General features: G+C 33.4%; 1 protein-coding gene across 1 annotated transcript; it reads right to left on the bottom strand.

The window, feature by feature from the left end:
- Positions 1-764: 764 nt before the first annotated feature.
- Positions 765-12178, bottom strand: LOC119071646 (CD151 antigen-like). The gene is made up of 7 exons (XM_037176609.1): positions 11574-12178; positions 2666-2841; positions 2402-2546; positions 2112-2303; positions 1675-1848; positions 1433-1606; positions 765-1359 (listed from the first exon to the last, which is right to left on the bottom strand). The coding sequence occupies exons 3-7, from the start codon at positions 2489-2491 to the stop codon at positions 1216-1218; spliced, it is 774 nt and encodes a 257-aa protein (XP_037032504.1). The 5' UTR covers positions 2492-2546; positions 2666-2841; positions 11574-12178; the 3' UTR covers positions 765-1215.
- Positions 12179-13021: the final 843 nt, after the last annotated feature.

Here is a 13021-nt window from a genome sequence, read left to right as displayed (position 1 = left end):
ACTTATTGATTTGGCTAGAATGACTCTGTCACATGTGAGAGCCAAGGTCAAAATTCGAAACAATCTATCTGATACCTTTGAAGTACTAGAAGTACTTGGAAGGAATTAGACAAGGCGATGGACTGGCAGATCTATTCTTTAACATTGTTCTTGAGAAGGTGATAAGAGAGAGCGACATGGAAACCAGCGGTACAATCTTCAGAAAGTTGAGTCAGTTGTTGGGATATGCTGACGACCTGGACTGAATTGTACGTTGACGTCGTTAATTTCACGAAAATCGAAGATAAGGGTGCTGAGTTCGGTCTAAAGGTCAGTGAGAGAAAAACCAAGTACATGACAACTTCATTGTCTGATGGTGGACCAACGGACCATATGCTGGAGGTGAATGAAATCCTTTTCGATCAATTTTTGAAGAGTGAGCGACTGGAGAACGTTTGCGCGGAATAGGTCCAATTGGAGAAGATTGCTGGAGAAGGCCAAAACCAATAGTAGGTTGTAGTGCCCGCCTAAGTAAGTAGGTAAGTATGTTAAAAATGCTGTGAGTGAAAGGTTAATGTTGCTTCAGCATTCCATTAGTTGTCATGAATCCCTTCTCAGAATTATATGAGTCTATGTATAGAGGTGGATGTGATTGTTCTGCAAAATCTATGGCTCTAGATCAGCCATACCGGTGTTGTCATGGGTATTAGAACACTAACCATTTATTCTTGATGTTCGTGTACTAAAACAAAATATTTGCCGATGTACGAAAGAATTCTATTAAAACACAGAAAAGAGTCGATTGTAATGTCAATGTTTTATTCATTTATTTCGTACAAAAACTTGTACTTCGCGTCTTGATATATTTACAACAATTTTCAACAGAAAGAGGTATTTTCGACATGAGGACATTAAGTAGTAACATAAATTAGTTTAACTAAAGATTCACCTCTGTAACACTTAAGTATTAAGCTGACTTTGACTTAAAATTGATAAATTAGTAAAAAAAATTAGTATTTTGACCCGTTCTACATAAATACAATGTACACACTCATTCACTCACTCCCTTTACAATGGGACATCCATTAAATGCAAACTATCTGCATTTTGAGATTCACGACACATTCGCACATTCCTAGGATGGATAGGACACTGTTCCTGCTCATAAATGACACTAATACCATCGATGTAGGGATCCTCTATTTTATAGAATAGATTTGGATCCGCATACGTATGTCATTGAATCACGTCCTTTAATTTGATGTACAGTACTATTGCTATAATCATACCAAAAATCTTAACTACACAAATACCGGAACCAACTGCCGCAACAATATTCAAATGATCGCGAAGCTCATCCGAAAATTTATAAATGCAGCCCTTAAAGAAAGAGAAGAAATTTCCCTTTGAGTGCCATTTTTTACAACCGAATTTTGTAAAATTCTATACTCACGGTGTAAGGAATGTTACTTGGATGATCCCGTAGGCCACATTTATCCCTCATGCTTATGCAACACGAATCGGGAACTAGTCGATTTTCCGTCGATCGCAGTAGATCGGTCCGTTCGGATTTCAACCAAAGACTGTACCGCCAGTCTTCGAAGCGAAACGCTCCACAACAGCTGTACTAGAAAAAGGAACGGTAAATTGTTCCATGAACCTTGGTGAGAATTTCTAAAAAAAAAAACTGTTTACATCTTGTTGCATTTGATCTATGGCAGTGGTTTTCTCCTCATCTATGGCGTAGTGTTCCAGAAACGTTGTGTTCAACGAGTCTTGGAGTTCTTCGGTTATTTGGTTCTCGTATATATAAGCCAGACCACCAACTGTAGCTTCCAAGAGAAATACGATCAGCAAGAGGTAGATGTACTAAGAAATGAGGTCAATGTACGTTTTAGTGATAATTTAAATACATTTTTGTGAAGAAGCTAGTCTAGGCTCTTTGGTTATTGGTCTTGGAGTTTCTGGAACCAAACAATTCTTGCATTTCAAATCCAAAAATCAATTTGAAATATGACAGCAAGCACTCCGACCGATTGAATTCGTCCGAATTCGTAACATTTTTTATACATCCCTCTCTCCTTTCGAAGGTAACATCATTTTTAAACGGTCCAAATCCGTTGAACACTTACACATAAAATCAGCGTTTTGTACTGCCGGCAAATTCCGCATAGCCCCATAAAACTACCAAAAACACTTAGACAACCAGCTCCTAGTAGCGAATAAGTTCCGATGAGATAACTTGGTGTTGGTAGAAGAGAAACATATTGATGTTTCCAAAATAACGTCCATATACTAACAGCCGAAACTAGAACACCGGAGACCTAAAAATTAAAGGACAAGGTTTTATTTTTCAGTTTCGTGCCACTAAAAGACTCTCACAATATCTTATTACGTATTGTTTGGCAGACGTTGTACTTACAAAGAAAATAAAGTTGAAGATGTGAAGAACGCAACTGACAAAATTCACGCTACAACATTCAGATTTACGAGACTTCTTTGGTGTATTCATGGCCACATATACAATGTATTTTTGTTATAATTTTGTTGTGTGCGCGAAGCTTATTCTGTAAAATAAAAATAAAAGAATTTTTTTACAATTTCGTGTGTTAACAGATTCGAACAGACGATAAGAAAAACTAATTTAAATTTTGTCTAATAAAAGTAAGACAAATGGTTTTCGTACCGAAGAGATTATCCAGATTTTATCTTAAAAGACTTTCGGATACAATTTTGTCGTTGTGCTTCGATGTTTTGGTGTTGCGAAACACAGTAAAGTAAATTTCAATAAATTTTTATTTTAAATTTCTGCTTCTTTCTGTGTCTTTCCATCAGCTTCATTGTCAGCTGCGACAGAAGTATCTGCAATGTTTAAAATATTAAATTAGTTATCGAATAATGATTAAAGTTGAACGCATATCAACCGATATAATAATTAGGTCTGCTATTGAGCACAATAGGCCCAACGGAGGCCTCCGTGCGCGTTCTGCACAGAAATGAGCAGAACAACACTACCCTTAATAGGTCTGCTACTTCTTTTGTTGTGAATCTTCTACTTCATTTAATGTAACTCATATTTGCTACATAAGACAACATGAGGTAGCTAAACGTTTATTTTTGTCGCTGCTGTCAATAACAGATGATTATGCCTTATATTTGCCTTTCTGTGAGGTCGATTTTATTCGTAGGATCTTTGGATGAGGTAGAGGTCAGCGCCGGCGCCAGTCGCGCCGATCACCGCCGAAAATTTCAATAAAAAGTCAGCCGCCGCCGGTCGAAATTTTAAATTGTTCAGCCGATTGCGCCGCCGTCGGTAAAAATAAAACACAGCGCCGCCGGTTTATTTTTTCCTCATGTTTCGGCGCAAAGTAGAGGTAATTGGGAATGAATTTGTTTCACTAAGTACGAGAAAAAAATTTTTTTTATCAAAAAACATAATAGAATTGAGTGAGGAAAACCACCATATTGCATGTGTCCAAAATGAGAACGCATGTTAGAGAACTAATACTCGAAAAAATCTGTATAAGTGATGGTATATTGAGAAAAATGTACTCGTGTGTAAAGTAAACTCCTTCGCTGCGCTCGTATACGTTGATGTTGATAAAAAGAGAAAATAATATTTTGGTAATTATATATAACCAATCAATAACGTCAATAAGCGAAGCATATAGCTTTTGGCAGATTTTTCAACTTTCTTCTTTATTGACCATGGAAAAGTATGAAACTAGTGCAGATTTCGAAAAATCTGCCAAAATAAGTTTGAGTTTCGGCTGGTATATAGCTGATTAGAAAATCCCGACTTTATCGGATACTTAAAGAGGCACCGGTACTTAGCTAAATTTGAAGCCTACATTTGCGTGTTTCGTATTTCCTTTTTAATGATATCTTTTCATCAGAATTCTTTTTGAAAAATGTACGACCACAATTCCGACCACTAATGTGTTAGCTTAATGTATGCTTAAAATTAGTGGAATATTGGTGGTCTTTTTACATGAAGTTTAATAGAAAGTCAATTACTTATTTTTCCGTTTGAATGTCCAATTTTGAGTAACAACAAGATTAAAAAATGGTTTCTGAGCTATTAGTTTCACTGAGAATGTCTTGGACCGCTTTTTGTCGAAACAAGAAATTGAATATTTAGCAATTATCTTCAAATACAATATTATAAATCTAGAGTGAAGCGAAAAAACTTTTCCGAAAAGTAGTAACAATTCGCCATATAGCGTCGATTTTTGCGCCGAAATGCGCCGCCGCCGCCGTTTAAAAATTCTATTGCGCCGAAGCGAGCCGCCGAAAAAAAAACTTCAGTCGATTCACGCCGCCGCCGATACTCTGAAAAATGTTTACAGCCGCCGCCGAAAAGTTGACCAGCACACCTCTAGATGAGAGCTCTAGTATTCACACAAAGGGTAATGGTTTTACAAAAATTGGAAGGGCAGTCCGTGTCTCAAATCTGCTCAAATAATCGAAATTCCGCCACAACTTTGTTATTGATCATAATTTGTCTAAACACATGAACCATAGATTAATACCTCCTCTAGACATTAGTGTAGCTAACAGATGACGGCTAGACATAATCACAATGTCATATAGAAGAGAATGTCTTAGCAAATAAATATTTTGATTGCTAAAAGTATTGAAACAAAATCTATTACTTCATTTAGTTTTAACATATATTTGATTACAAAAGACCGTAATAGCCAGAGCACATCCCGTATTTTTATTGCTGATGCTATTCGCACGCGCGTGCGAATAGCCATTCCTTATTGTAATTAACTATTCGCACGCGCGTACGAATAGCCACAGTGTATTTTTATCTTCACGTCAATAACAGTTGTAGATAATGTAATAATAGCCTTAATTGTTTGGTAAGTTACATCTAATCTTTTGTGTCAGTAATTCCATCGTACAAAAAGGATTCGAGTCGTAGCTAAGATGAACCGTTACATTTAACTACATTAGTACGTATTTCAATTGAATGTAAACTCCTATTCGAGTTGAAAATGTAGTACGAATGAACGTTCGACCGTTATGACTTTTTTTTATCAATATCATATCAACTCAGTGACATACAAGTTCTATTTAGCTTTCGTCATTTTCCATATACACACATGTCTAGTGAAATTATTCATGCGAGAGCTACAGGAAAAACTAGCAAACTGAGAAAACGACCAGTAAATACCTCGCCATATACAGAGAACAAGTTCAATGTGAATCTTTTTAACATGATTATCATTTTGTATGAAAACAATAAACTAGATGACAAAAAAAAACTATGGACACGCTCTGTGACTGAATGCAGTAGATTATTTTACATGAGTACGTAAAACGCTGTAAAAACATCCACAGGTCTTGCTTTCTTCAGTATATATATGCTGAATAAACATTTTTATGTTCTAAACAAAATACGTAATTAGCATTCAGTCATCAAGAGTGATCTGTGATCTTCATTCTATTGTGAAGCCTAGCTAAAGTCATTCATTTTCTCAGTACATACATCGTAATAAAGAAGGTTTTTGTTTCGGTTTTACGATGTAAATAACTTAAGCCATACGAACTAGAAATGGATTATTGTTGATGCTTGTTGCGGCTTGTTGATGAGGAAAATATTTAGAATTTTAATTGATGCAACGCAGCCATGTGCGATAATGTGCAAGCTTAAATAAATTTTAGTAACTTACACAAATAGTGTGGTCATTCACTGCTATAAAAAGTGAAAGGTTGTCTGGTTACTGTGAAACATTTTACTACGTAGAATAACATTATTTTTATGGTGATGCCCGAATCGTATATGGAAACAGATGAAATGTTTATTAAAAACAAGTGGAAGTTATATGTTCGAAGCATTGTATTTACAATTAATCAAAACGAATTTGTTGTTTGTCTCATTTGTGCCCACCATCAAAAAACAGAAATTGATACTGTTGGGTTGGATTGCGGTTAGTAACAAGATTTTACAATTGAACAAATGTATTAGCCAGAAAAAAAAACCACTTTAACCAGCCGAACGTACACAGTGAAAGCATTTTTAAATAAAAATCTATTTGTAACATTAAATGCTAACGATGCAGTGCATTATAACACAAGTGTATCGACCATTGACGTGAAAATAAAAACTGAAAAAAACTCGAAACTATTAAGAATAGGTCGTACACACTAAAATATGATAAATGTTACAACACATGGCTAAGATCCATCAAAGTTGAAATAAGGTTTTAGTATAACTAAAAGATATCACGTGAAAGAATTTATGTTTTCTGTTATTATTTGATGTGCATTTATGCGCTTATCTTGCAGTATAGAACCAACAAAAAACCAAGAATTTAATTACCGAACCCCGAAATGATTTACTGGTTGATATTAATTTCAATCAAAATAAAACGAAATCCATTTCATATTTTCCACTATAAACTAGAACATAGAATCGATTTTTTTAATTAATTTATGACTGATAATGTTGATGGTGCAAATCAACTTACTATTTCCAACGATTGTAATTTGTGTGTGGTATAAGATTGAAATGTTTTTGTTACTCGTAACGTACTGCATGTTACCCAATAAATGGACTTAATTTATGTAAATGTTGTGAGTATAACAACATTTCGCTGTAATTGGTTTGATTATTGATTGCAGCATCAACAGCGCTTTGTCGAAAAATCTTCTAGGCTGATTTTTTTGGAATGACTAAGAAGTACATAGTGCTAAGGTCTGGGTCGAAAGTTATTGATTAGAGGACGAGAAATATAAAACATCATAGACCGAAAAAACGCTAAAGAAGCATGCAAAAAGGTGGTGGTTCTAATTTTCTATCGACTTGTTTAATTGTAGCACTGATTTTTCATAATCTCGAAGCACAAAACCTTTGGCTTATATGAGCTTATGAACGACTTATGTTGAAATTAATGAAGTAAAAGATTTAGCGTAAATCTTCCGAAAATATAGTTTTAAGAAGTAATTAACTCGAATCGTGATAATGATACAGATTGATGTCTGTGAGTAAGCCTCAATCGTCTCCAAGGTCCTGAAAGAACAAGTTACGGCACTTCTCAGTTGATCACGAAGGCGGTGTAACACAAATTTAGACAATTTAGGCATATATTGTTAAACACACTCATTACAGATTGTGTGAAAAAACGAAAATCATTCATCGTAAAAACTGCACTCGTCAAAACGAAAATTTGGACCCCCGGACGTAATGTACTATTACTTTATATGGACAGTAGTAATGACACATTTACGTATCGCAGGCACATAAAACCTTTCCAGTAATTAGTCACTATTACGAGTCGACAAAGCTATGATAAAACAGTTGATTATTATGATTCGAAGAGTAAAATATTGATATCCAACATTTATTTTTTGTTTAAATAGCACGATAATCATAATCATAATATGTATAAATTGGAGTAGGGAGCCATGTGTTCCAATGCACGCCTCTTGTTCGTCTCTGTTTTTATGAATTTCAAGTCAATGTTCGATAAAGCATTTAATTGAAAATTTCTTTTATCTATCCAAAAGTAATTTTCTTTGCTCGCATTTATTTATAATTGGATCATTAGATAAAAATCCATTTTATAATTTCGAAGCCGAAAGAAGGTTACATCTTTTCGATGATGCTCTTAAAAGCGATTAATTCAAGAGTTTACCGATTATACCATTTCATGGTAATTCGGTCATCTACTCTTTCGGCTCCGATCATCACCCATTAGCATATTGTAGAAAGACGTAGGAAACAAAAAATTTATAGTTCTGCTTAATGATTCAAATGAAGTGGTATTTATTAACACAAACTTCTATAAAAAAGACATACAGAACCGGCAAAAATGTTTTTTTTAGAATATATTGATGTATCACTATTCTGAGGAAATATTTATTTAAAACAATTTTTTTTCATCTCATTTTTCGAAGGTGAGTTTGTTTTAAATTATAATTTCAAATGGAAACTCAATTATTCATGAATTTGTTTCGTATTTATTTTCGTGAAACTAATACACCTAGCAATAACTACATAAACGGCGGTGCGGAATTGAATTCAATCTTACAACGAAAAATGTAAACAGCAAAATTTATGAGTTCGGTTAGCCGGAATAGAAACTTTTGGATTGTTTATGTATTTATAAGATGCTATGACCAAAAATTGAATAATATTTGATTGCAACTCGTTTAAATGTAATTAGCAGCTGTTGATACAAAAGGCGTTATCACCTTGAAAGTAGTCGAATGTTTTGGTTACAAACAGAATGTTGAAGATAATTTTTGTTAAATTTGTGTATCCTGTGAAAAAAAACATCAGAAATTTTACACATTCAAAATTTAAGACTTCCCAAGAATATTCTTAGAGTCTGAGGATTTTTATTTACTGCTTGATTACTTAATTCAGTACATGAAGCATTCAAGACTCTAGCTGAAATATTTAATTCGTTTGTCTTACTAAACGTCTTACTTTTCTTCCTAAACGTTTACAATGACTCTTCCATTGGACAAGTATAGTCACTCAAAGCTCACAACTGTTATACATAGATCATTCAATTGGTCAAAAAGAGACTGATACAAGTAAAAGAGATTATTGAAGAGAATGTTTTTGCCTTATTGTGTTATCTTCGGTCATTGATGGTCGACTTTATATTAAACAGTTTTTCACACAAAGCGTGGGTTGTTTTGTGTCACCAACAAGATCATATTTCGATAAATTATTGTCATCAATTAGGGCCTCAATATAAGTCAACCAAGTAGATTTTATGTATCCTTCCTTACATGGTTTGTAATCTTTCTCTGCAACTTAGACAGTGTTGGATAGTGTTGGATATCCCGAGGTGTGTAAATTTGTCACTTTCACAAAGGATTTTCAAAAAGGAAATCTTATAAGGATTTTCTATGATTGGGAGAAGACTTCCTTAAACGTTAAACTGTATTTTCTTTTTAAGTTTTTAGGTTTTGTTTTCTAGTTTTCTGAGGATTTCCTTTGTTCAAATGTTTTCAAACAGTTCTAGTTTATCTTCCACTCGGGATATCCCGGATATCCCTTGTGCGTAACGTTTTAATTGTATATTCAAAATGAGATGCTCGGACATGCTACATGCTATAGTAGTAATACTGTCCAATTTCAATTGGTATCGTCATTTTGACACATTATTCACGGCTAGACGCAACTTTTTATCGCAACGTCAACAAATATAATGTTAAATCTGATGAAGTAAAAGATTTGGTAGCATGCTCTAGGAAACAGTTCAGCAACAGAAGTAATAGATTTAAGGAGTGCGTCGTGCAGTTCCAGTTCCATACGGAATTAAACACAGATCTAAATAATTAGCTCTAAAAAATTCTAACTCAATTTAATGCCGGGCTGGATGAAATCATTTCTGAAACGACAATCTTGTTTACTGCTCGTGTTTCATTCACTGCTTTTATTTGGAAATGACGGTATGTATATGTGCGCAAGTTTCGCGTATACTCTATCGCATATGTACATTGTACAAGGAATCATAAAAACGTAATTAAATTTGCTTTAATTAAATGTAAGGTAATACTTGTTGTATAACACTGTTTATTATACAACAACAAAAATAATAATCGTTTAGCTCTGCGACAATAATGTTGAAGTAAATCCGTTCACTACACGATCATACATTGTATGGTATATAATATGAGAGTATTTAACAAAATACGCAGATAGGCTAGGTATATGCTAATATATTAATATTGAATGACTTCGTGCTAGTTTCTAATTTTGGCAGAAACTCTCTGTATGTACACTGTGGTATGATGACATCATAAAACTTTTTTTTCTATACCTCCCAAAAGCTGCTTTAATCACGTCTGTGATTTCAATTTTTAATATTTCAATAATATTATGTCTGTGCCCATATTTACTCTGGTTAGCGTACAATGAAATTTGTCAACGAAGAAAAGAAAAAGAAAAAAATTGGTAAGTACCTTCATCGATTATTTGATAACAGCCGCATTCAATATGCTTGAGATCATAAATAGGAAAATATGACGCAAATGAACATTTTTATGTTAATGACGAAAGTGTTTTCAAAAAATGTATGCAAATACATAGCTCAATCAGTGTTTTATATATGTGAGACCGTACAAGGGGAAATGGAATTAATGAGTTCGGGGGTATGTATAGCAGCCGCACCCTGATAGTTTTAGGTCAAAAAGGCGCACCTGTAAGTAATGAAGTAGCAAAAAAAATCCCAGATTTAAATTTAGTTCAAACACATTAAAGTGCACCACTAATTTTAATGTTGTGCAAAACGATTCTGAAGGAACTTTACAACTAAAAAAGTCTTGAGTCATGCTGAAAATAAGACATTTCTCTTTAATATACATTTAATTTGCTCAATTTAAACATCACTAACAGCTGTCAATATATTGCCTATGATAATCACAAGGTATTCGAGGAATTCACCTCTTTTTTGGCTGTGCCCAAAATTCTACAAAAAAATATTTAAGATTGCAGCAGGAAGTCAATACATTGTGTTTGTGCAGTAATAGATAACGACAATTATGTTTCAACTACAAAATGTATTGTGATGACTATTTGCTTGCTAAATTTAAATGTATTTCAAAAACAAAAAAATATTAAATTTCATGTTTAAATAGTGAGGGCCCGAGCAAAAAAGAATGACCTAAGGAATAAAAACTATAGAACTTCGCAAAGAATACTCAATCGTCGGATATTTTACTAGCCACAAGTTCTATTTTTGCAGACTCCCACAAAGCAAAGCTAGGAACAGATCAGGTATTCCTTGAAACTGAAACCAGATTTTACCTGAACTGGCCTTCAGTTCATAAACGTACCTGATCTGAAATCATCAGACTCATTGAATCATGAATCTGACCTGACCTGAATTGAAAAATGCAATGTTCAAGTTCAAGTTAGTCCCTTTCAGGTAGAATCAGGCTTTAGGTTAATTCAGGTAAAGTATAAATTCAATAATCAGACTTCAAGTTAAATCAAGTTTTAGATATTTCATGTTGATTCAACATTGTTGAACTGACCTGTTCCAAGCCTTACACAAAGCTTTCCTTAAGTCATATCCTTAATTTCTATTAGAATCCGACCTGTCAACATTAATGACTAAAATTGTTATTTTAACGGAAATACAATTTATCGGACGATTCTTGATACTTTTTATCCCTCCACGACTTTACAAAAATTTCCAACAACAGCATTTATTGGCTTGAGAACATGTATCATCTTCAACTTTATCATCTGCTATTATCACCGTTGACCAGAATAAGCAATCAACTTGGCTAATGTGGTCGCATATATCGAAATGCAGGTTAAAACAAATCAAGTAGAAGATTTGGTATCAATCGGTGTTTCGGTATATCAGCGTACTTATTACTTAGATCAAAAGAAGTAAGAGTCGCAACACTTACTATCTGTAAAAGGTTGGAATCGTTTAAATAATTAAACAATTAATTCCCATTGCCCAACATAAATGATTTGATTTAATAACTCATTTATAATAAACAAACATTTTTTTCTCGATTTAATATTTATTGCCATTGCTGAGTAAATTCATTCAAAATATAATAGAACATGCTGTTCACGTCTAATTAAATATGATTTTCGTAATTACCTTTATTGTTACTAATGGCCATCCATTTAGCACTTAGCGTGATATTTTTATAAATTCGTTTCTTTTTTGTTATCGCATTTTAAAATATGAATTTCACGTCATCGATTAACAAACAAAAATAAATTTGCTGGCGAAAATGTTAAACCGATTTATAACAAATTTTGTATTTCTCAATAGAACACACAGTCTAACTTATATCTAACAGCTTGTGCTATGTAGCTCACTGTTGTTTTTGCATAATAGCAAAAAAAATCCAACTTTTTTTTTCAGTTAATCACTTTAGAATTTGAATTATCAATAATGTATACGCATTTAAGTAGGACACAGAAACTAATTAATTTCAAAACGTAAATTAAATTTTCATACTTTGCATCGCAATTTATAAATATATTCGAATCATCCGTCAATTGACTATGTATAATAATGTTGTATACACACAAAAGCGAAGCCTAGTTATTCGATCAAAGAATCTCGTTGTTTCATTCAATTTTCTTTAACTATTACGCTGAGCGCGCTTAATGAAAACGTGTGTACCGATTCGATCTAAATTCCGTCAGTGACTGAGATGTATACAATATTCACCGTTTGCTGTTACCAGTCGTAATGAAAAAAAAGTGTAAAGCAAAACCGAAATAGCATAAACTCATAAAAATTACGCTCAGTTCATGTCGGTTCTCCGTATCAGTGGTATAAAAAACAAATTGGTTTTTGGTTTAAGAATTATTGGACACGATTTTTTGGCCACTTTTAATTATTTAACTTTCGAAGAAAACTGTAATAGATTCAATGGTACATCTCGTGTGACTCTCGCCAGAACGTATGGATATTACCATACAAATCGGCTAAGTGTGCGGATTTCCGTTTGAAGACATATGCCATAACTTCTTCAAAAATATAAACAGTTAACACGAATTCGAATAAATTTATTACCGAATATCGTTTAAGCAAGGTGGGTGTCATAGAAAGTAAAATTTGATTATTTAGATTCACCTGGGAGAGAATAAAACGTTGAATACATTATCAATGAATTTAATTTCGAGAGATAATTTGGTTTACGTAAAACTCTCCGTAGTCTTGAACATATGTTTTCATTCATTCATAATTATATCCAATTCTCGCAAAAACGAGAATCAATTCATATTGAAATTACTGATTGTTGGTTTTAATTGGAGCGTAATTCAATTTTAAATTAAAACGTTTTTTTATGTTATGGCAGTCGAACACATGAGTCTAAAAATAATAAATCCATTTTCTCATTAGTAGAATTCTTCTTTACAATCCGGAAAAATAACTAAAGTTTGTATGAGGGAAAAGTATCCACTTATTTTCCACATAATCACCATTTGGTGATTTTTCCTGACCGGAAAAACGAATCTTAATAGTTATTTATCTACCAAGGTAGGTATGAAGGTATTTTTTCGCATTAGATGTCAATTGTCGACCCGAGG

The sequence above is a fragment of the Bradysia coprophila genome, assembly GCF_014529535.1.
Source record: "Bradysia coprophila strain Holo2 chromosome IV unlocalized genomic scaffold, BU_Bcop_v1 contig_5, whole genome shotgun sequence".
Taxonomy (NCBI): Eukaryota; Metazoa; Arthropoda; class Insecta; order Diptera; family Sciaridae; genus Bradysia; species Bradysia coprophila.
Note: the sequence above shows the minus strand (reverse complement) of the source record. Positions and strands in the feature narration are given on the sequence as shown.

What these genes read in the sequence shown, in the direction of transcription:
- LOC119071646 (XM_037176609.1), bottom strand. Translation starts at nt 2,491, where the DNA reads ATGAATACACCAAAGAAGTCTCGTAAATCTGAATGTTGTAGCGTGAAT. An exon ending in ACAAAACGCTGATTTTATGT is followed by an intron (nt 1,849 to 2,111) that starts GTAAGTGTTCAA and finishes CTCATTTCTTAG; the next exon opens with TACATCTACCTCTTGCTGAT. An exon ending in CAAGTAACATTCCTTACACC is followed by an intron (nt 1,360 to 1,432) that starts GTGAGTATAGAA and finishes TCTTTCTTTAAG; the next exon opens with GGCTGCATTTATAAATTTTC.